General features: G+C 48.0%; 7 protein-coding genes and 1 non-coding gene across 8 annotated transcripts; 5 read left to right on the top strand and 3 right to left on the bottom strand.

Moving 5' to 3' along the window:
* Positions 1-893: 893 nt before the first annotated feature.
* Positions 894-3,242, top strand: F5Y00DRAFT_153328 (Mis12-Mtw1 protein family-domain-containing protein). The gene is made up of 4 exons (XM_048004566.1): positions 894-1,079; positions 1,166-1,942; positions 2,009-2,174; positions 2,233-3,242. The coding sequence occupies exons 1-4, from the start codon at positions 986-988 to the stop codon at positions 2,675-2,677; spliced, it is 1,482 nt and encodes a 493-aa protein (XP_047861937.1). The 5' UTR covers positions 894-985; the 3' UTR covers positions 2,678-3,242.
* A 371-nt stretch (positions 3,243-3,613) lies between these two features.
* On the bottom strand, positions 3,614-5,357 carry F5Y00DRAFT_245118 (DUF339-domain-containing protein). Its single transcript, XM_048008925.1, has 2 exons — positions 4,685-5,357; positions 3,614-4,551 (listed from the first exon to the last, which is right to left on the bottom strand). Exons 1-2 carry the CDS (start codon positions 4,965-4,967, stop codon positions 3,956-3,958), a joined length of 879 nt encoding a protein of 292 aa, XP_047861936.1. The 5' UTR covers positions 4,968-5,357; the 3' UTR covers positions 3,614-3,955.
* Positions 5,358-5,514: 157 nt separating this feature from the next.
* On the bottom strand, positions 5,515-6,912 carry F5Y00DRAFT_245116 (emp24/gp25L/p24 family/GOLD-domain-containing protein). The gene is made up of 3 exons (XM_048008924.1): positions 6,555-6,912; positions 6,361-6,484; positions 5,515-6,248 (listed from the first exon to the last, which is right to left on the bottom strand). The coding sequence occupies exons 1-3, from the start codon at positions 6,765-6,767 to the stop codon at positions 5,929-5,931; spliced, it is 657 nt and encodes a 218-aa protein (XP_047861935.1). The 5' UTR covers positions 6,768-6,912; the 3' UTR covers positions 5,515-5,928.
* A 159-nt stretch (positions 6,913-7,071) lies between these two features.
* F5Y00DRAFT_245114 (U1 zinc finger-domain-containing protein) lies at positions 7,072-8,767 on the top strand. The gene is made up of 3 exons (XM_048008923.1): positions 7,072-7,277; positions 7,389-7,754; positions 7,830-8,767. The coding sequence occupies exons 1-3, from the start codon at positions 7,268-7,270 to the stop codon at positions 8,093-8,095; spliced, it is 642 nt and encodes a 213-aa protein (XP_047861934.1). The 5' UTR covers positions 7,072-7,267; the 3' UTR covers positions 8,096-8,767.
* Positions 8,768-9,097: 330 nt separating this feature from the next.
* Positions 9,098-13,095, bottom strand: F5Y00DRAFT_153271 (uncharacterized protein). Its single transcript, XM_048004565.1, has one exon. The coding sequence runs from the start codon at positions 12,900-12,902 to the stop codon at positions 9,561-9,563; it is 3,342 nt and encodes a 1,113-aa protein (XP_047861933.1). The 5' UTR covers positions 12,903-13,095; the 3' UTR covers positions 9,098-9,560.
* Positions 13,096-15,751: 2,656 nt separating this feature from the next.
* On the top strand, positions 15,752-17,792 carry F5Y00DRAFT_245107 (Arginase/deacetylase). The gene is made up of 7 exons (XM_048008922.1): positions 15,752-15,949; positions 16,001-16,097; positions 16,151-16,241; positions 16,301-16,384; positions 16,451-16,680; positions 16,752-17,170; positions 17,236-17,792. Exons 1-7 carry the CDS (start codon positions 15,815-15,817, stop codon positions 17,365-17,367), a joined length of 1,188 nt encoding a protein of 395 aa, XP_047861932.1. The 5' UTR covers positions 15,752-15,814; the 3' UTR covers positions 17,368-17,792.
* A 1,927-nt stretch (positions 17,793-19,719) lies between these two features.
* On the top strand, positions 19,720-19,790 carry F5Y00DRAFT_t131. The gene has a single exon. It is a non-coding gene; the product is annotated as a tRNA-Gly (tRNA).
* Positions 19,791-21,394: 1,604 nt separating this feature from the next.
* Positions 21,395-22,006, top strand: F5Y00DRAFT_245102 (uncharacterized protein). The gene has a single exon (XM_048008921.1). The coding sequence runs from the start codon at positions 21,571-21,573 to the stop codon at positions 21,901-21,903; it is 333 nt and encodes a 110-aa protein (XP_047861931.1). The 5' UTR covers positions 21,395-21,570; the 3' UTR covers positions 21,904-22,006.
* The last annotated feature ends 414 nt before the right edge of the window (positions 22,007-22,420 follow it).

Here is a 22,420-nt window from a genome sequence, read left to right as displayed (position 1 = left end):
ATAGTCATGAGAGCACGATAGGGCGCTAAGGTTATGGCTGCATTGTGGCGCGTCTGCAGTTAATGCTGTGAGACATATGGGCCTACAGCTTTGCCATGTTGTTGGTTGATATTGATATATGTACGTACGTATCTGGCTGGGCATACACATTAAAAACGGTGTTCTGGGAGGATTGGAATTGCTTTATTATACTATCTCTCGGGGGGGCGTTGAGGAGAATGCAGGCGGCAACCAGGGCTTTTCGGCCATCTTCGTCTTCCTCGGGAGTTACCTGGTCTTCATATTTTTCGACCGCTTATATTAGTTAGCCGATACACGCAGGCTATTAACAAACGACGCAATTATCAATGAAACATTATTATAGTGCGATAAGATTTTGAGTTTTACGTGACCGGGAGAGAAGCATACGAGAAGTATACGAGAAGTGAGTATTTTCTGAGAGTTTTGCTCTGCTTCAAGATGAGATGAGATGAGATCTGAGATGATGTTAATGTAGACTTGTACATACGTAGACAATTACATAATTGAGAATATAAGCTTTTCGGTACATATGCATGTAAATGATAGTTGAACTAAGTGGACCACGCAAGCCACGGCAAGGCTACATAGTATGTACACTACGTTGGCGTCGGTTGTTGGCCCGTGCACAATAACTCAATGTAAACATTGAAGAAAGTGGAAGGATCAACTTCGCGCCTCATCACCACCCACACCCTGCAACGCCTCAACCGAGTAAATCAACCCACGAACGACGTCGAAACGAAAATCAACATTTATACATACCATGTTCGATGGTTTTAGCATTACGCGAGACAAAGTAAAATATAATTGAATCCTTCGCCAATCGATTGACGCGGTTATAACAGCTATTTCGCGCTCCATCATCTCCATTACCCGATCGAGTACTCGTCACGACTTGCGCGACATAGTCCTTTTCTATCCGACCAAAGCACTCCAGACCAATGCGCAGATTATTCCAGCGTCCATGACTACCCTCGTGCAGACCCGTCAGCCATTACAAGTACTGAGCATGAGCAATCAGTCTCAGCCCAAGCGTCGCAGGAGCTCGCGCCTTGCCTGTAGGTACCCCCCTTTTGTCCCGGCGGGGGACGAGACTTGGAAAAATGCTGTTGGATGGTTGCATAACTAACAGAACCACCTATAGCATATGATGAACAGGATGGGGATTTTCATTTTACGCGAGGATCTAAACGAGCAAAGACACAGCCGGAGCCGATACCTGAAGACGAGCCGGCACCAGCTTCTGTCCCTATACCATTACCTAGAAGGGGAAGACCAAAACAGAATAAGGACCGCGAGGCACAGCCAGCACCTCCGGCTCAACCGGTTCAGCCAGCTCAGCCAGCACCCAGGAGAAATGCAAAGCGGAGGTCAACCCAGATAACATCTGATCAGGATGAGGTACAAACGCCGCCGCCTCCGCCACCTCCACCGCAAAGGACCACGAGAAAAAGAGGACGCCCATCTGTAGATAAGACCGAAAAGGAACCAGCAAAAGCTACGAATGGAGTCTCTAAGAAGCAGAAAGAACGCATAGAAGAGGAAGTCCAAGAAGAGGCAGCTCAGTCAACACCTGTGGATGAGCACAAGGGAAGAGGCAGAGATAATGCATCAGACTCCAAGAAGATCGCGCTGCCGTTTAGCGACACGCCTATAATAAATCGTAACAAAGAAATGCGGAGGAAGACAGGGGCTCGCAGGAGTAGCTTGGGTATGCGCGGGAGAAGAGCAAGCTCCCTTATAGATAATGGCCACAGCGCCATACCGCATAAAGCAGTCGATCCCGCCGAATTCTACAAGCATATCGAAGCTGATCTGATGGAACCACGCCGTATGAAGCAGCTCCTAACGTGGTGTGGAGAGCGAGCTCTGTCAGAGAAACCACCGCTAGGATCCTTGAATTCTAATGAGATTCTTGGGGGTAAGAAAATTCCTATAAAACGGTAGTGCCACTGACTGGTTCTATATGCTGATCCTTATATTCCAGCCCGAGCGATTCAAGACCAGCTACTAAAAGACTTTTCGTCGAAATCGGAATTTTCGGACTGGTTCTCACGAGAGGAAGTACCGCGACCACCCGCAATAGTGAAGCCGAACCCGCGGAATATCGAACATGAAGAAAAAATAGTAGCATTAGAAGAAAGAGTAAAACGGTATGTTTATACACCATTCACGAAACTTACGGTTTATAGGCGCTGATAGAAGTTGCAGATTAAAAGCAGAAAAGCGAGCATGGCAATCCTTAAAACAACCGCCTCCAGAACTACCACCACTCTTCCCCTCGTCAGATTCAAACCCTCAATCATTACCATTACCCGACGCCTCCCTTCTCGACTCCGAGGAGGCCCAAATCCTCGCCACTCTTACTGACCCGTCGACCGCCATAAAACCGCAGAAGATCCAATCCCGCCTTCAAGCGCTCCAAAGCTCCCTCGACTTTAGAATCGACCATCTGTCTGACAACGTGCAAAAGCTAGAACACCGGGTAAAGACAGGAGGACTGCAAGCAGACCGCGTGTTAGCCCTCAGCGCGGCAAGGCTAAAGGAACGAGAGGAGAAGGAGAGAGCGAGCGCAGGAACTAAGGATATGCCAGTTATGGAAGTACTAAGGAGTCTAGGGAGGATATTGCCGCCAGAAAGCGGAGGAGGGGGTTAGGTCATGATCGACTTCCCGTGCCGCGTATATAGCGCGTACGCGTGTATGGAAAAGCAGTAAAAGAGAAAAAAAAAAACCCAAGATTATCAATTTTTTCACGTCTCACGTACGGGGGTTTTCTGTCTTTGAATAGGCAAGGGAAATGGAGGGAGCATAGATGATTTGCGTTTGCGGTTTGCGTTTGCGGCTTGGAAGATACCACATCGACTCGAATGAGGCGGGAAGGCGTTTTTCCGTTTTTATTTATTTTATCCATGCTGTTTTACTCTCTGGCATGGCTATGTGGCCTAGGTAGCTGTGCGCGTGTGTACCTAGCGAAACTGGCTAGGTCTGGCTGGGATCGGCGTCTTCGAGATGAGATAATGAATGATACTGCATTGCATTGCGTTTCGTTGCGTTGCGTTGCCCCGGTTTACATTACGTTGTATCGTATCGTATGGGGAGACGAGATGGTATTAAGCCTGTTTTGATTGTCTGATGTATTTATTGTGGTTGGATGGATGGGTGGTGGTGGTGGTGATGCATTAGGGGAGTGAGCAACTGGTATTTGGTATTGTTCGATTATATATGACTGTTTATGATTCATTTTCTGTTATTGCCGTTGTGAGTATGGTACTTCTGAGGTTTTGCATGTAGCTGAGTGAGTGGATTCCTCTCTGGCGAGTCTTTTCTTAAGGTTAGTAGCTTGACGCGAGTATATAGTCAAGGTATATTTAAATGCTAACGGTTAATGAGTTCATTTCTCCACACATGCTGTTAAGTAATAATGGTAAGAGAAGCCTGGGTTTGGCGAGTACTTCCAGATATGAAGTTGTCATTATGTTAGGTCAAAATAATATAATCGGTAGGTACGTAAATTTAGGAGTGATATGTACACTATGTAGCTTGATTCCTAGGCTACTCAAAGGCGGAGATAGATTGGAATACATAGGAATATAATGTGCCAAGAGTAAATGGCACCTGTATGTTTATTTTTTGAGACTTCAGTCTCATTCAACTCTAGGATATGTATATGCATACCTACCTGTTATATGATATATTCCTCAACACCAACCCACAGAATCGTACACTACCAAGACCACCCAGCACCATATATATTTTCATACCTACGTTCCGTTTTATCTCATGCTGTCTGTCGTCTTAACACAATTAAATACATTTGTACATAAAGCTTCCGTAGTAATCGCAAAGCAAGGGGGCCACACACCCTTACTTGCCACGCATGATTTTCATACTCCTCCTCCCTTGGAGTAAATGCCACGATCCGTTAAACCCCCTTCATCGCAGCGAAGGCATAAACGCCATACCGCCCTTCTCCTTCGACCGCGCCTTCACATGCTCCCGCAGTAAGAGCAGCACCTCGCTGTCGCGCCATCGCGCGGGCACAGGCCGATACGCCGGCTTAAAAGTCCCCACCGTCTGCGCCCACTCGCCCGTCTCGGCCTGCGTGCGGTACGGCTCCGCAGATACGGCGGCCGCAGCGTTCCCCGCCGCGGATTCCTTGTGGGACGACGAGTCGCCTGACAGCGGGGCGCCGCCTGTGGTTAGGTGCTCCGAGGTGGTGGTAGTTGCCGGACCGGACGGAGATGCGGTTGAGGAGTCGGTATCTAGAGGCGTGGCTTCTGAGATAGCGGCCTCGGCGCCGCCGGCGTAGTCTGCGGAGCTGGTGTCTTGCGTTGCTATGGAGGGGGGTGCCTCGGAAGAGGTGTTGGAGGGGGGATCCTGCGTGGCCCAGTAGTATATGTCCCAGTCGTTTTCGTCGAGGAAGCGGTCGTACTGGTCCATCTGCTCGCGGGTCATGGCGGGTAGGTACTCGTCCGCAAAGGTGGAGAGTAGAAGGTCTGATTCGAGGGTTCCGCGCTTGCGGCTCTGGTCTGTTGATTGGTAGTTTGTTAGTTAGCTGTGCTTTTATGTATAATTGTGTACCTAAATGTATGCGGTAATAGATAATCTCTTAACCTAGAGGGATGTATGTATATGCATAAGAAATAGTTAGACCCAACTTACAGACTAGCCGGGCGCGAATAGTAACGTCATCCTCGCCAATTCGGCGCATTGGCTCGACGCGGAACTCGGTGCCCTCGAGCTCGCCGACTTCAATGTCCTGCTGCGGGCCACGCTGCTTATGCGGCTCCATGGGCGGCGGATTATGCGCAAAGACATCGACCCGCACGGCATGGGTGCTGCTTAGTGGACGGTGGAGCAGGAGTCGTCGAACAACTGCGGCGGAGGGCCTTTGAGCCGAGCGCAGGATAGCGCGCGGCAAGGCTACTGCTGCTACTGATGCCATTGCGAGTTTGAATCTAGTCTCGTCTCTTATATGCGATACGTAGGAGGTAGGGAATGTCGTCGTTTTACGATTTCCTTTTCTTCACATCCCACTTCCGTTAGACGATCCGAGACGCGGGATACTATGGAAGATTCCAACTCAAAATCGGAATTGAGATGGTACGGTCGTATTGGCGACAGATGAAGTTGTTTCTTACGAGTCGTTGACGTAGTTTTGGAAGCTTAAAATGCTAGCTTAAAAGCTTTAAGCTCGAGCTTTGTTAATTGAAGCTTTGTAATTCGCGGATCATGTGAAAATTGCCGAGGCCGTAGGACCGTCCCTTCCCCACACGGCCGGCCTAAGGTGTGCCGGGGCTTACCCTTTTTACCATTTCAAGGATGTCGCCTTCCGTTCGTCTCCGATCTTATTGTGTGCTACGGTACACGAGTACTACGCATATGTACATGTCACTTTCGCATATGCATATATACACGTAGTTACGCTAAGAGATATTTATATTATACGATTCATAAAATAAAAAACACAGCAAATAAGAGGTAGTTATACTTTATAACCATTGAAGGACAGAGACCTCTTGTCGTCCCGAAGCTTGTATAGGACGGCGGAAAGAAAGAAAGAACCAAAAAGGTAGGCCTTTAGCTTCGAGCCATGAGCTTTTGATCATAGTAAAAGTGGTCATATCATTTGTTTTCTATTTGTCTCCCGACTCCAAGACGTTTGGACACGTCTATACAGATTTATGAGTACAAAGCATGAAACATCGTATTTCATGACACCATATCCATTTTTCCTTCCTGAATTCGCGTCACGCCCTTGTCGCCTCCTTCCCCCCGAGTTCTGTAAAATCCGGGACTCCTTTACCACGACCAAGCATTACTAACGTAAGGAGAGTCTAGAGTAGTCTCAGCCCCAAGCTGATCCAGCTAGGCACTATCTTCAATCGCTTCAAGTTGATAATCCTTTAAATCAGATGCTTCGACCGGAAGTAGGCGCGCAGGTACATAATTTGCCAGCCCCATAGCGCAACGAGCAGCAATGTGGTGCCGATGCCGAACCACTTAACACGGGTGTTCGTGCTCTCGTTGGTATCGCGCAGCTTCTGCTCTCTCGCTCTGAGGTATTCCATCTCTCGTACGATATCGGCGATCGTCTCCTCGATGCGGCGTAGATCCGTCTCGACGGGCTTAAGCTTCTCGGTGGCTTGGATGGCGGACCAGTCCTTAGCGTCAGCACCGATGTCGATATCCAGCTCTACATGTCGGCTGGGGTTGTTCATACGCGCTGGTTTGAATTGGTTAAGAGCTTTTCGGGGGTTGCTATCTTAGCCCTATCCTCACTCACTCACACTAGTAGAGTAGAAGGAAAAGACATTAGGGAAACGGGAGGAACGTACTATGCGTCATGACGTTTTCGAAGCATACGTCGAAGGCGGCGTCCGCGTGAGAGGTGAATACGGTACGTTGTTCGCCTACTACATCTTTCGGTTTGCCATACTCGTTGCCGACGTTATCCACGATCTACATTCCGTTCACATCTAGTGTTAGCTGCATTTATTGAATATATAACAAAAGCCTTCGTAAAACATACGTGCATATTGACAATCATACCATCTCCCTTGCTTCCGCCGACCGTAGCAGTGACAACAACCAAAGTGTCCTTAGCGACGAAATTCCGTATGCATCGTTCTGTCTTCTTGTCATTGGGACCACGCGCCACCAAGTCGAATTTCAACGCATTTACGGATGCGATCAAGAGCACGAAGCCGCAGATATACTGCAGCAATCCTCGTGCCAAGGCCATTGTGTATTGGGTATGTCGGCTTGTTTCTTCGTCTTGCGAAAGGAGGAAAGAGTCTCGAGGCTCATTACCGGAAGCTAACAACTTTAGGGATTAGGGATTTGGGGTGCGTCCATGTAACTTTGTACTGTGTAGTAAAACGTGTCTGGTTCAATCGAGTGTTTTTATCCAATAAGATGCTTTTAAAGCTTTAGGTAGCTTTCCGATAGCCTTGCAGTATTATCATCACGTGCATATAATCAGTAATTACCAGGTACATAGCCTTATCTTGAATTGACTATGTATATGTACCTATGTACCTAGGACATCTGGAGTCTCCATTCTTTTTTTTCGCGTCCAAGCTTCTTTCTCTTTTGTACATAACTACCTAGGTACATAATGAAGGTACTTTAGCTTTTGTATCTTCCACGTCCGGCGGCAAACTCAATTCAAAATCGCATTCTTCCTTCAAACATCACCAATCTTTGCTATCACTAGATTGTAATACAGATTATACCGTCAAGATGCCCAAATGTAAGTTAAGTATACACATAATAGCCCCCTATTCTAGTTGCTTTCGTCAATACATACACCTTACAAACATCTCTTCTAAAGACGCGATTGCTAACAATACCCTATCAACAGTCTTCTGCGATTACTGCGACGTCTACCTTACGCACGACTCTATGAGCGTGCGCAAGGCCCACAATAGCGGTCGAAACCACCTGCGGAACGTTGTCGATTATTACCAGCAAATTGGACACGAGAAGGCTCAGTCCGTCATCGACTCCATCACGTCCTCCTACGCCGCCGAAGGTCAGGCTCACGCTAACCCCATGCTGCCTCAAAACCAGCCCGGCGGCGCTGCGGCGGCGGCAGCAGCAGCAGGATTCCCTGGAATGCCACCACCACCCTTCAGCTTCCCCGGCGGCATGCCGCCTCCGCCCTTCCCCGGTATGCCTGCTGGTATGCCACCCCCGCCAGGCGGCGCGTTCCCTCAGGGTATGCCACGTAAGTAGTTCCCTTTTCTCATTTTGTCGCGTACTCCTATGCTAGGACTTGAAAATTCTAACGCGCGCAACACAGCTCCGCCAGGCCAAGGCGGTAGAGGACTCCCACCGCCTCCCTTCGCAGCCGGACCCGGCGGCCTACCTATCCCACCTCCAGGCGCTGGTCTACCGTTCCCTCCGCCAGGTGGTCTTCCATTCCCTCCTCCGGGTGCAGTTGGTGGTAACGCGCCTCCCTTCCCGTTCCCCGGCATGCCTCCCCCGGGCCAAGGCTTCCCTGGTGGACCCTCGCCACCCGGCGCAGCTGGTGGCTTTCCGCCTCCCCCCGGAGCGCCCGGCCGTTAGGATCGCGCTGGTGCTGATGTGAACCACGCCCCGGGGCTCGGGTCGGGGATTAGTAGTGGAAAGCGGCGTTCGGGCCAATAGCAGCAGCCCCTACCGCCACCGCAGTCACAATCGTCGAGACCCGAAATAAGATCTCGGAAAACTACTAGTCCTAGACGAGAGAAGGAGCGGAGGTCTAAGCCATATCCTCGCAGATAACGAGGAAAAGAGTACGGGTCCAGGTATCTACATCGGAGGATTGCCGGGAAGACGCCGTCATGAAAATAAAGTGGTACCTCAAACAGTGTGCTCGTCTGTGTTTGCCCACGCAAATTAGACACATAGCAGAACCATCCTAGCCACTTAAGAGGGGAAAACTGTATAACCCAATTAGACGACGGCACAGAGCAAAACAGATGGATTACGCAAGGGAAGGAAATTGGGTAATGTGTTCAAGTCAACGGAGCTTAATTGCAAGGCAAGGCGTTATAGGGGAGGACCGGCTCAAGGTCCCGTTTGGTTTACTTCGTGGGGCATCTTTTTTCTCTCCCCAGGCGGATATACCCTGTTGCCACCCATTATATTCCAAACCAGAATACGTATGGGCATAATAGACTGAAAATATTAAGAACAATTTGAAGGCACTCATCTAAACTGTGAGACGCAACAAAAGTTAGTTATAATGCGATAGGATGAATTTATGATTTATTTCCTTGGTTTTGGTTATATGTGGTTAGGCCCATGACGTCTGCCTAGGTACATATTCCCCTTACCTCATTCGCAATATAACCATATCAGCAAATCGGCATAGCAGAAGAGTAGACGTGTTCAACACGGAAACGACAACGCGTAGAAACACCATTGAAAGACAACACCAAATAAATCGACCCAAGGCCAAGTTTCGGAAAGAGTAAGAGGTAAACTTATCATCACTTGCTCAACAAGTTGGTATTCAGGTATTCGTATCATATCTCTCCCCTCTGGAATCCTAGCTCCAAGACGGGGGTTAGTAGCATAGCAAAACAATAATAAAAGACATCTCATCAACATCGTTCCCCAACCCATCCATTCCTTCTTAATCCCCTTACCATCCCCAAGCCCATCATGCTATTGGAAGAGTGCAAAAAAAAGATAAATTAAGAAAATCCTGTATCTCGTCCGTTTTTTAAACATCCAGTTTCGTGTCGTCAATAGGGGTAATCAGCCAAAGTCCAAAGTCTCAAATCGTAATATGGGGGAATAAGATGGGGTCGTGTTTTTCGTGGCTCGTATGCGTCGTAAAATATAAATAGTGAGTTCGTCATGATTAGTGATCTTCATTGGGGCGTTGGTGTCAGTAGTAAAGGTCAGGGGGTAAGGAAGACGGTAAAATATGGCACGGCAGAAGTAGAAGCGTGATAGATCGCCAATTGAGAATTTGTCTTCGTTGCCGTTTGGTTGTAGCCCCTCAAAGACTGATCCCTCAAAAGTCCATGACCTTTAGAAATCAGATGTAGACGGATCTGCGGTGTTGATGCGCCTGTGTTTGGTGCCGCTGGTGGTGCGCTACCCCGTTCGCTTTCCCGTTCGGCGCGGAGGTGGTCTGGTATGAAGGTCCCTTGTAACTGTTGCGTTTGATGACTTCGCCCACACCATCTCGGACTTCGCGCGGTCCGCTTATTTTCTGCCGGAGAACCTCCGTGCGCTTCTGCCGGCGATGTTCGCTTAATCTACGCTGTAAGTTCTGCGGTCTGTACTGCTCCAGCTTATCTTGCCAGTTAGGGAAGAGTCTGCGCCCTCGGTCATCGACTCGTTTCTCGACACCCCAAGCACGCCGGGCCTGCTGGTCGGGTGCGGTAGACGGCCGACCTTCAGCTTCATGGTCGCGAGAATTGCGGCGGCTGTTCCACTCAAGAGTGCTATAGCTATCACGGTGTTTCATTACGCGGAGTCTGCCACTCGGTGTGCGCTTGACGGTGCGACGTTCTGGACTACGCTGAGTGGAGACTGTGTAATGATCCTCGTCTTCGATAGGTAATATAGCGAATGTACGCTTCATTCGTTCGCTCAAGCTCCTACGACGAACCGGACGATTGTCAATTGGGGGATATCTGTAAAGCGTATCCACTTCTGCAGGAACATCACGCGCCCAATCGTCGTAGTCGTATTCTTCGAGGTCATCATCAAACGCAGGTCGCCAGAACGGATGCAATTTTGACTCATCAGGCGGCGGTTTTTCGGCTGTCGGGTACGGCTGCCTTGTAGTATCTCTATTCTTATCAGGTATTTGGGTTTCTGCGGTTTCTTTCCTAATTCCTTTTGAAAGAGACAAAGTCCGCGATAGGAAACCAGACGGACGAACATTATCGGAGCTCTTGCGAAGACTAAAGGCGCGGCGTACCAAGGAAGGTCGCTTTTGAGTCTCCTCGAAATAATTACCCAGCATCTTTTCTTTTTCAGCGGCAGGCGTAAGTCCAGATGGTGTAGCTGGGATAAATTTGATCACTGGCGGTTCGGGGGGAGCACGCGGGTTTCTAAGAGGTGAATCCACATCATCCATCGAGAAATGATGTTGGGGAGGCGTCGCAGGTACACCGTCGGGACCAGTAGCTATAATCTTAGGATTGTCTAAGACTTTCCCCGTTTCCGTAGCATATCCCGTCTGGGCAAATTCTGGTCCCTGTAACGCGTTTGCAGCGAGGGCAGGATCGACGGGTTTCGACATATGATGAACCATCAAAACAGATTTATTTTGGTGCGGGTAAATATTCACAGCCATGGCTTCCGATATGTCTGCCGCAGAGTGAGTCCCGTTTGTCTCGACGGATGCTTGGGAAAATGGGGTGTTGTGCGCAGTGAGGCGCTTGCCGAAGAACGGGTCTCCGTTATTATCTACAAGCGGTTTGTGGTCATGGAGAGTATCCCTGTGTGACTCGACGGATGGAGCCGGTTCAAGTTGTCTCTGGTCGGGATGACTGCTCATATATTCGACGGGAGGTGCACGTTCCACCGTAACCTGAGGTAATTGGCGTTGTTGCCGTCGTTGTTGTTGTTGTTGCTGCTGTTTGCTCTCCTGTTCCAAGAAAGCATCGTGCGCCTTCAAGCTCTCCGCGGTCAACGACCCAGCTCGAGAACCAGCCCTGGATCCATTCCTGCTAGTCGGCGCCGAAAGGGATGATCTACGTATAGGAACGATTGGGGGGTAATCCATCGTTAATTCTTCCACCTGAACTGACCCTTCTGATTCCGACATTGATCTGCCCCTCCGGGAAGGTTTGTTAAAATAAGGCGTCAGGTCTTTCGTTTTATAACTTGACAGTGGTGCTGAACTAAGACTATTGCTTCTCCTAGAGTGGTGACTACTCGTAGACCTAAGCGATGTCGGCCCGGTGGCCTTAATAGAAGTTCTACGGTCAGGAATGACCACTACAGGAATTCCTCCATTCTTCCATACTTCCCGCCGGGCTTTACGGCTAGCAATTGAGTTGACCGTGCCCGTAGATGCAAGGCTTTCTGACCGGACAGCGCCATCAACTACCCTCCTAGCAGCTCTTGCGCGCTGAGAAATTTCCGTCTGGCGAAGCGACGTGTTTAACGATGTATTCGCCGAGGAGCTTGACGGTGAAATCTCGGAGCTAGAATCCCTTAGGGCTGGTTGCTTCCTGACGTGTCGCAACGTTTTCCGCCTCTGAGGAGGCGTTCCAACCAAAATAGCCTCCACCACTGTAGATACCGTAGACTTTGAGGACATGCCGGAGGACCGCCTAACATCAGTACTTACCGAGGACTCGGAAGTAGATGGTGCGGTCCAACTCTTATCCCTGCTTGCAGATTCCAGCGGTGGTGAGGGATGCGTATGCAATCGATCCGATAGGGACATCGACCTTAGAGCCTTTGTTGCGTTGGTCGGAGTTACTGTCGCGTCCTCGACCACTTCTACTTTTGGCCCATTAACTTTCGCTTGGACACGTCGCTTCTCCACTCTGACATTCCTCTCATATTTATGGTCCCATTCCCGCTCAATCGAGCTGGCAGAACCCCATTCACCATCAAAAGCTGAAAATTCTCCTTTCGTCCTTGGTGTCAAATTGTCGTCCGACTCGAGACCTAGTCCTAGCCCTATGTCCGAGGCTTTCTTTTGCCGTGCATCAATTAAACGCCTTGCTACAATCTGAGCCGCCTTAGCTGAGGACAATACCGCCCGGGGCGTCAACTTGTCATCTTCCTCCGAAGAATCCAGATTCTCTCGTGCTGTCGTGAAGGACTCCGTACGAGAATCCGTGGCCTTGGATGGAATGCGATCCGCCAGAACGGGGCGTGGAGGTCTCGATCGACGCTCGGTTTGGGGAGGGGTGACGTCTGGAGTAGGCGGACTCGCTTGATGCGGTGGAGTTCGCGGTGTTGTACTCACAGAGGTGTTGGCAGCGTTTTGCACCGGAGTGCCGACGTGGGGACTCGAGGGCTGGATCAAGTGATTACCGGATGAAGTACGCGAATGCGCCGGTGGGGTGGGAGGGAGAACAGGACCAAGCCCAGGTGCTTTAACGCTGGGACTCTCGTCGTGGCTCGGACTCGGTGGAGTAAATGACTCTTCTTCCTTCACATGCGACTCCGGGATTGAAGTTGGATCAATAGACAGGTCACGAGAATGTCGATTCCTAGCCGTCGACTCAGGCCGACCATTTCTAGGATGCGGAAGTACTTTATGTTTCTTGAATGCTCCTTCGCTAGGCTTACCAATAGTAGGGCGATCAGACAGAGGCTCGAAGTAGAGATTTGTCGATGCCGGGGGGGAGACGGTTTTGGTAGAAGCGAGCATTGTTGTGTGGGATGGCACGCTATCTATCATTATTGCCGACTCTCGCAAAGTCTCTTGCAAAGTCTACTTAACGGGGTTGCACCAAACCAGTCTTATCCTTCTCATCGTAAGAAAATGGGGTGCTTTGGGGCTGAGCAAGATACGTTGTTTTTTTTTTATGGAAAAAAAATGAGCATGCGGTGCGCGTCCGAAACCTTTTTGAAAGTGATTCTCTATCGTCTGCAAGCCCCCTACGCGATGCAGAAGCAGGCAACTCTCGTGGTCCCTAAAATGGTCGACCTGTCTGGCTCCTGATAAAAATGTACCGTGCCGATTATTGGACCAGTCACAGTGGCCGAAACTGGGTTGGAGACCTGATCGAAGGTGAAATCCTCAGGACCTTGCAGCGCATGGAACAAATACAAAAAGCAAGGTATCTAAACGCCGGCCATTGGATGATATTTTTGGGAGGCATTAAAAGAAGGAGTAAAGATATATGAACAGATATATGAGGAATAATATGGCTTGCGACACCAACGATATTCCTTAAAGATGCCAATTCTTGTGTGTTCCGGGTGTGCGTGTCTAGGTAATGAAGGAATCTTGGGACAATAAAAAGAAGGGTTGCGCAAAGTTACGATTAGAGAGGTGTACGTATGTATGTAGGTACTTCCTCGGCGGCTACAAAACCAGAATAAACGACTTTTGATTGAGTGCAGATGGTGGGAAGGTGGACGATGTCGGGAACTTTTCGCAGCTTCCAACCTTCCCACTTCCCACTTCCCAGTGATATACTTGGAGAGTGGGCTCGGTGGACTTCGAGGGAACAACGTCAGAGAATTTACACTAGGAGGTAGGTACCTAGGCAAGTAAATCTTCCCGCCTGCCTCCTGCTTGTTCTAAATAGATTCGGGAGTCGGGGGCTGGGAAAGCGGCCCCATCTAACCTTAGTTGGCTACCCTAGTCCTGGAAATCTCGCTAGCTTGTGCTACATAACGTCAAGCACACATGTAATGATACAAGCACTTAATTGACAACTTCCTGGATAGGCGTAGCCAATTCTTGAATTTTTACATAGGTAGGTACCTACATACTTCCGATATTTCTTTTCTTCTCCGGGGAACACACGCCATCCACTCCAATAAGTGCGATACGTACCGATTAGTGTAAACCTCGACATCTATGATTCCATATGGAACTCATGCAACTCATGCAACTCCATCTGGACCCGGCTGGTTACATTAGATATTTCGTACATGACCCGCCAAGTCTCTAAATCTCTATATTTCAGAACGGCGCGCGTCCTTTCGCATCACGGAGAGACATAGGCGGATTGCTTCCAGCCACCCCACGAGAGACGAGTAGGTTACGTTGTATCGATGCGGGAGGTGTTCTTCATCTGTCGTGCTTCTCTCCAATCTGCACCTCTGAGTGGATAATGCCCATCTGTTGCAGCCATTCAAGTCACCAGGACAAATGAGCTTCTCGAACTGCACAAGGCTGTTCGGCCTCATGCCAGACCTGCTTAACCTGCAGCTCACCCAAAGCGAATCAGAATCCGCAACACCGGTCACCCCAGGCCGACCTGCGACTTCGCCGTAGTCTGAGTCCCAACAGGGTCAAAGCCCGGGTTGGCATTTCCACACTTCTCAGAGCAACGAGTGAGAGCGCCACGTTCTAGGCGCGGATCGGAACCACATGGCCCTTCCTCCCTAATCTATATACAAATCGCAACAATACTTAACAAGGTACGATAGCCATAGTCGAATAAGAAGAACCACAAAATCTCACTATGACGAAATTCCCAAGAATTCGGCAACGGTGGGGCTATAGGAATGTCGGAAAAATAAATAACAAGCCGTAGTTCTTAGCCATGGTTCCTAAGTCAAGGCCACAGATGTACCCAGGTAAACTGGCAAAACCTATTCAGCATATATCTCACTGTTGTGCAAAGGGGCACGCAGCAGTGTGGGGGGCAAACCCCCTTTCTCACCGTCGAGATAGTTCATTAAGAAACGCAAATCGATCTGAAGCCATACGATTCAAAAAGAAAACATGCAAGCTGGATTTGAAACAAACCCTCCACCTCCTTGCTTATCATGCAGATATATTATACTAAGGACTTACAGATCAGTATGTTCTTATCTTAATACCACCCATACCCCCCTAGGCTCATTACGTCGACCTGGGAGGGGAAGTAGCCGACCCGGTAGTTGATAAAAACTTGCCTATCTCTTCGCCAAATCCGACTAGTCTACCACGTGGAATTGTCTTTTTTCGGCCTTCTATCCGGAAAAGAGATAACCGCACGCATTTCATGATCATAAACTTATATAAAAACGGCTGGCTACTCGATCGCCCGTCTCACTCCCGCCTAATAAATCGCGTTTGGCCACTACGTTGTTTACATGCGCGTTTCGTCCGGCACGCCGGTTGGGATACCCAAACTATAACAGAGAAGATAATAGGTACTAGATACGGTGGTGCAAGTTCGTATCTGATCAGTATACTCACATTACTGAGATCTTGGCCATTGAAGCTAAGTTATCTAGTGGTCCCCCGCATTCAAGTGCGATGTCATCAGCGAATTGCGGACAATTCCGACTGGATACTTACCTAACAAGGAAGATTTCGATGACATCTCCTCTATGCAAGTTGAGCATCAACGTCCAGTCGAGATGGGTCTCTTCCGGGCAACATCCTACTCTCAGTGGATAAGAGTTGCTGGTGATAAGCCTGTTACCCTAGCCGAAAGCTCTGTTGTCATTGCAAGATTGATGGTAGGATTGATAGCAGAATTGATAGCACTCTTTTACCAATCCGAATGACAGAAGATCGCCCTCGCGGTAAGATAAATAGGTGTATATAATGATACTACTCTACCATAACCATAATGTCGAGAATAGAATCAGAAGTTCTACGTCTATCAATCGTGCCTTAAGGAGAAATAATCTGGTTTCAGAATGTTGACGGCTCTCTTCTTTCTTAATGCCCTAGCTTTTGCTACTGCTCATGACACCCACGGTGACCAGAAAACTCTCTCCGGGCCGCATCAGTCCTTATGGTACAATGTTCTGCCCGGGGATGGTGGAACGCAGGTCAGATATTAACACGAAGAAATAGCTTGATGGATAACTAAATATATATAGGCTGACTCGGTGTTCTCTGGGATCTCTACGTTTGGGCGCCTACCATATCAACCCTGCTTAGGCCACGATGAGATCAATTATGATCTTGCATTCATAGGTCCGCCAACTTCCCAACCGTGGTAGTTGGATATTCGAGCTAATGAGTCAAAGGGGCACCCTTTGATACTGGCACGTCGTACCGGCCTGGTGCTCGGTTCGGTCCCTCGGGAATTCGTCAGGGATCTCGACGTCTCAACCTCTAGTAAAACTCCATTAATATAGGCGTAAATATGCTCACACAGTCTGCTAACCCAGAATAAGTGGAGGGTATAATGTTCCCCTAGACACGAACCCCTTTAATGGATGGGCGAAGGTCCTCGACTGTGGAGATATCCCAGTGACATCGTATGACTCAAACTCCCTACGGCTTAGAGATATCCATATGTACATATAAGACTAATCAAGTTATAGTTACGATAACACATGGGCTCTTAAGCAAATCGAAGAGGGCCACTACAACATCCTATCCCGAGCCCCAAAGACGGCCGCAAACAAGCCTGGACCGTCTAAAAAGGGGAAAACTTTACCACGAGTCATCACTCTTGGTGGTGACCACACCATCACCCTCCCTTTACTCCGCTCGATCAACCGGGCATACGGTCCTGTAACAGTCATCCACTTCGATAGCCACCTAGATACCTGTAAGTCCCCCCGATCTCCACGCCGGCGCCCAACAACAATCTAATCCATATCCCCTCGTGCTCCTAAACAGGGCGTCCCAAAGTCTTCGGCGGCTCCCCCTCCGAAGTCGCAAGCATCAACCATGGGACTTACTTCTACCACGCGGCGAGCGAGGGCCTGCTTGCCAACGACACCAATATCCACGCGGGCATCCGCACCACGCTCAGCGGGCCCAGCGACTACGAGAACGACGGGTACTGCGGCTTCGAGATTGTCGAGGCCCGCGAGATCGATCAAATCGGCGCCGAGGGCATCATCAAAAAGATCGTGGAGCGCGTCGGCACGACCAATCCCGTTTACTTGTCTCTCGATATCGATACCTTGGACCCGGCGTTCGCGCCGGCGACGGGGACCCCGGAGACAGGTGGTTGGAGCACTAGGGAGCTGCGCACGATTTTGAGGGGCTTGGAGCATGTCAATCTAATTGGGGCGGATATCGTGGAGGTTGCCGTAAGTTCTACGATTGGCAATCTTTTGACTTGCGATGGTTGCTTACTGAAGACTTGTCTGTCTAGCCTGCTTATGACACGAATGCTGAGCACACCACGATGGCGGCAGCCGATGCTTTATACGAAATAATGAGCATAATGTTAAAAAAGGGGCCGTTGAGTAACATGGTCTCTACCGGTTCTGAGGAAGAGCTATGAGTTTCCCTGCGCGTCCCCGTAGATGCGATTTCGGGAATGGGTAAATTTTGGGATCTCTAGAATATTGCTACTAGGCGGGATCAGTAGCCCTTTAAAGAAGAAGGGGGCGTGTGTCATGAAGCACCTATCTAACTCAACTTGTATTGCGTAGAGCTAATATCAAGTTGAGTGCCATGTGTCGTCTAGGAGAACGTGTGCTCGGAGTACGCGTCGCGTTCAGGCAATTCTCTTTTGAAATGCGCGTTCGCAGGAAACATTTAAACTGTAAAAGCGCACCCTCTATCAATCTAAGGCGCCATTTAAGAACATTTAGTACAGCGGTTTGACCGCAAATTTAGGGCACATATGAAGTGAAGCATTTACATTCGAATCTATGGAGCTGGGGACAATGTTTGACCATTTTGCCATTTTTATCAACTTTTTACTGCAACGAAATATACAAGTTTTTTTTTTATTTTTTTTAAACGAAAACGTATTATATATTTTGTTTTGTTTTATTCTTTCTTACTTAGATTTTGCTTTCGGCTACCTGGAAGATAGAGGGGGTCAAGACAGAAAATGGTGTTCTGCTCATATTAGCTAGCACTTCGCGCTTCAGCACAATCTTTGCTTGAGTATCAAGATAACGATGGAAATAGTGCAGAAGAACTATTTACATGCGGGACTTCATTCTTTTGCAAGCCTAATACGGATCCATAACTCGCGGAACCTCTTGAGGATCAGGGAAAGGTTAGCGTGTCTATCACCGACATAGAAATACCTTCTTACTCGCAATTTACTAAAGGGAAGATACTTGAGTCGAATTCCCTTCGTTATACGCATAACGAGATGTTAATTGACTTCTGAACTTGCAAGGAGCCTACAATACCACCCGGGACCAATTATTCATCTGCACCAATCGAGATTATGTATTAAAATGACGATAGCGATTAAAACGCTGCATTGTATATAAAACACCAATTTTCGTTGATCCTATAGATCATAGGGGTATTTAACACCCACGCTTGTCCAACCCTCCTCCTGTACACTCTTATATCCTGGTCTTCATACCCAAGTAATAGTTCCTGGCTGCGGACTCGATGCTGGTAGGTATCCAAAGAGACGGTTCCAACGCCACCTCTTAGTTTTGGCCTCCTCGTCTACTCGATGGGATAGTTGGACATTGTTGTATGAATACAGCCTGCTGTGTGAACCGGAGCCCAGGGCATCCCTCTTCTTGCTCTAAGTGGAGGGTCTTTACCCAGACAATGCCGGTGTCTCGGTCGAGTCCCTGGTCAATCAATGGTTGGCAGCGTAGAAACCGCGCGCCGTGCACAGACTTTGAGTGTGCTAAGCAGACGTAGACTTGGACTTCACACATCTTGGTATATTTTCTGGAAGCTGATATGAGTAACATGATCATCATTTGTAGAAGCTAGGCATCCTCACCTTTGTATTGTTCAAAGAGGCTTATGAATATTGTGCGTTGGGGATGTTGGCGTACTTCTTGATGTATTGGAAACGCTTTTTATGGTGTTAAGCAAGTCGGCTTGGGCTAATATCTCTTGGTGACGGTGTTCTAAGGATGCTGAGAGGAGAAGACCTTGTTCGAGTTGCTTGATGAACTGAATGAGTCTGAATGCATTACCTCCATGCTGAGATCACTTGAATATATATACTTTTCCATATCCCAGAGGTTAACAAAGTGAGAATAGTGCAGTGTCTTCCTCTGTATGGATTTCAAGTTCTTCACAGTTTTGGGGAGAGGTATAGAGGCGTCGTATATAGGGAGTAAGTAGTTCATAACTGTCGCCATGCCTAAAAGAGATGTTAAGATATCCATACAGATGTTGATTGAAACCCCATCTATTGTCTTTACTGTGATATTGATCCACAAAGAATGTCTTCCAGAGGTTGCTTCTCCCACTGTAGAATACCTACTTTAGATGCATACTTCTTATTGGCACAATAGCCCAACTTCAGCTTGGGTCTCTTCTTATCGCTCAAAAAGATACGTATTTATTTTATTTCGATTCGGAGTGGGCCGTTCTGGAGACCGGTCTATTTGCAACTGTTTTATCGCACTTCTAAGAGCATTTTGCTGATTTTACTCACTGTCCCTAATTGCTCCCAGCCTCTCTCAAAAATCATTCCCCACTTAAACGGTATGCTTCTCGCTGTGAGGCCTGGGTTGGAATTCAACATCGTCAACATCGTCAACATCATTGACAAGGTAACTTATTGATGCCTACCATTTCGTTACTCAAGGTGCTTGTTAGGCGGAATAATTTGTTCATGTTGCATTTATAAACATCCGTTACTAGCTATAGCAGATATCGAAATCTTAGCGCGGCTTCATTTTGAGGTTCCTTAGCATCAGTGGTTTAGTGGTAAAATCCATCGTTGCCATCGATGGGCCCCGCGTTCGATTCGCGGCTGATGCATTATTTTTAACGGTTTTTTTTTTTTTTTTTTTTACTTGTTAGTTGATATGTTGGCTCTATCCTGGGTTTTATCGTTATACAGGCCATAAAAATGCGTCGGGTGATTAGATGTAAAATGCTATGCGAGACCCCTAGAGAGATAGTGAGGTCCTAGCATACCTACTCACTAAATGTAACTATATTGTAAAGAACCCGGGTAAGTATTTAAGACATGACGTTCCCGGCCTTGGTATTATGTCTATGGATGTGGATTATTGTATCATACTTGCTATGGAATATGAATGCTGGAATATCTTTTGAAATATTACTAAATATTGCGTATTAAGAGACGCTGCTATCATTCTGTGACAAAAGGGGTTGGATCTGCTATTCAACTCCACCTACCCTGGTATATTTTAGGAAACCATAACTCGAAACTGGTGGCATTCAAATATCCGATTAAAATAAGTTCACGTACTGTCAGGTGGTCAGTATATAGATTACCGAGGTCTTGTTCTAGTAGCTATGATAGGACTTGTATAACCCCATAGGAGCTGAGTATATAAATCGGCGCCATAGGGCACCATGCCACACTGATATTCTGATTATTATATGATAGTAGCAAGCTTTTAAACTCGTTCTGCTATTATCTGCAGGGTATCAAGCCTAAAATACATGATTCGTAGCTTGGGCGAATTGTTTTCGTAACAACGGGGTGCTAATTTACGTTTCGATAACCCTCAAAATGCATTGGATAATACTTATATATAGCACATTCTTCTTTCTCAGACCAAAGAAGACACTAGAAAGAAACTACCTAGTTTTGTTGCGTCTGTAGCAGTCAAAACATGCTGGCATGGCCTCTCGCCTTGGGCCATCACATGTCAAGATTGGCTAGACCCGAGGCGACAAGATGTATTCATTTCGAGCGGTCGGCTTGTCAAAGAGAATTCAGGGCCTGCACGTTGTAGTTTGCCTGTGCGGGCGTTTAAACACTGCAGACCAAACCATGGGAAGACCTAAATAACATCGTGCGCAGCACGAAAGCCGAAATGTGGTCGGGACTTGCGCCGTCTATACCCCGAGTATCAACTAGAGGGAGTAGAAAGCGTAAGGAAGATTGGTATTCTACACTGTCCTCCAAGTGCGGGCGACCTTTTTAATGTCTTCGCTGAGCTACGTAAGGAGTATCTTCCTGTGAGATTCTCATTGCATAGCTGCGTAAATCAAGCTCGTACGTAGCTAGACACTTGCATCGAAAAGTATGGAATGCGAAAGGTGAAAGTGAAGGCCATTGCTAGCTTGCCCAAGATATCGGAGCAAACTCACGGATCCTATCAAGTTATTATGCACCGTAGATCAACGGGAAGACACATGGTTGGCCACGTCTTGGCTACGGAAATGACACTTAAGGTACCACACTTATGGTTGAAATATCCGTTTGACGGGCGTTATCCGCTGTTAATACGAGCTTGGGTATACCGATGGCGAGGGTTATCCCACTATTGAACGATATGCCATAGTGTTAGATAGAGTCGAGCTCGCATTATCCGCGGCGAAGACGGGGGTCGCAGTTGGTTTATTGGACTAATAGCAAACCAGACCAGCTGGGACCAAGCCGGACGAGTACGTAGCGCCCTCGTAGCCGTGGGCTAGTTTTCTATAACCCATTGAGTCCGCACCGTTTGGATATACCAAATTTCCACGCTAGCTTCTCAACATCCGGACAGAAATAGTTGGTCAAGGTGGGTATGGAGGAGTTGCAAGTAGGCAAGTTGTCCTGCAGGGGCAGGCATTAGAAATGGCCGAGGCGAAACCCGACGGGAAGATACACCTGAAGGACGTTCCTGGGACTGGATTACCCGGGCCAGAAGTCTTATGGAATAAAGTATTGGATCGTATTAAGGACAATGGAATGGTCTGGTTTCCCGACTACGAGATTCGCGCTGAAGGAAAGCGCAGGCTACCAGGAACAGAAAAGTCGTATCTATTACGTCTTGTGCCGAGCCCTATTTGGAAAGAGTTGAGGATTCTGATATTAGAGTCTAGCTCTACCCAGGTAAGACAAGGGTGGAGACTGTCTATCCTGTTCTTCGACACTCATAGTCAGCCGCCCCAGCGTCCGTATCCTTAAGAGTCGACTGGGCTGAATACACTGGGGTCGATGAGGGAGAAGATACCTGAAGATACCTAATATGACTAACGTGAGGGATACGGAGTTTGAATTTATTCGAGCCTAGATTAGCTCGATAATACGAGGAACTCGATTAGTTTTTAGTTGGTTAATGAAGAGGACTTCCGGCTTGGATAATCCAAGTACCTCTTGTTTCTAAAGGATGACATCGTTGATTAAACAGCCGATGGTAGGTAACATATCGAACGCTACGTTAATAAGACATAAGGTGGATATGGTGTGAATAGAGATATACATCTTCTAGTTAATATGAAAGTATGATATAATATAGGTATCACACCAACTGCCAGGTGTCAGGCTTATTGACGGAAGATAAAATGGTATGAGTTTGTAGTTTCAAGGTTTGCAAGTTGGCGGTTACGTGCATAATTCTTGGAGATTATAACCACGCGTTCTCGGTTCTATGCCGGTGTGGTTGTCCTGGTATTGTGGTGCATAATCGGGGAAGAGTAGTGGC

This window comes from Daldinia vernicosa (assembly GCF_022497035.1).
Source record: "Daldinia vernicosa strain CBS 139.73 unplaced genomic scaffold F5Y00scaffold_49, whole genome shotgun sequence".
In the NCBI taxonomy this organism is placed as follows: Eukaryota; Fungi; Ascomycota; class Sordariomycetes; order Xylariales; family Hypoxylaceae; genus Daldinia; species Daldinia vernicosa.
The sequence above is the reverse complement of the archived record's forward strand: the minus strand, read 5'-3'. Positions and strand labels throughout refer to the sequence as shown.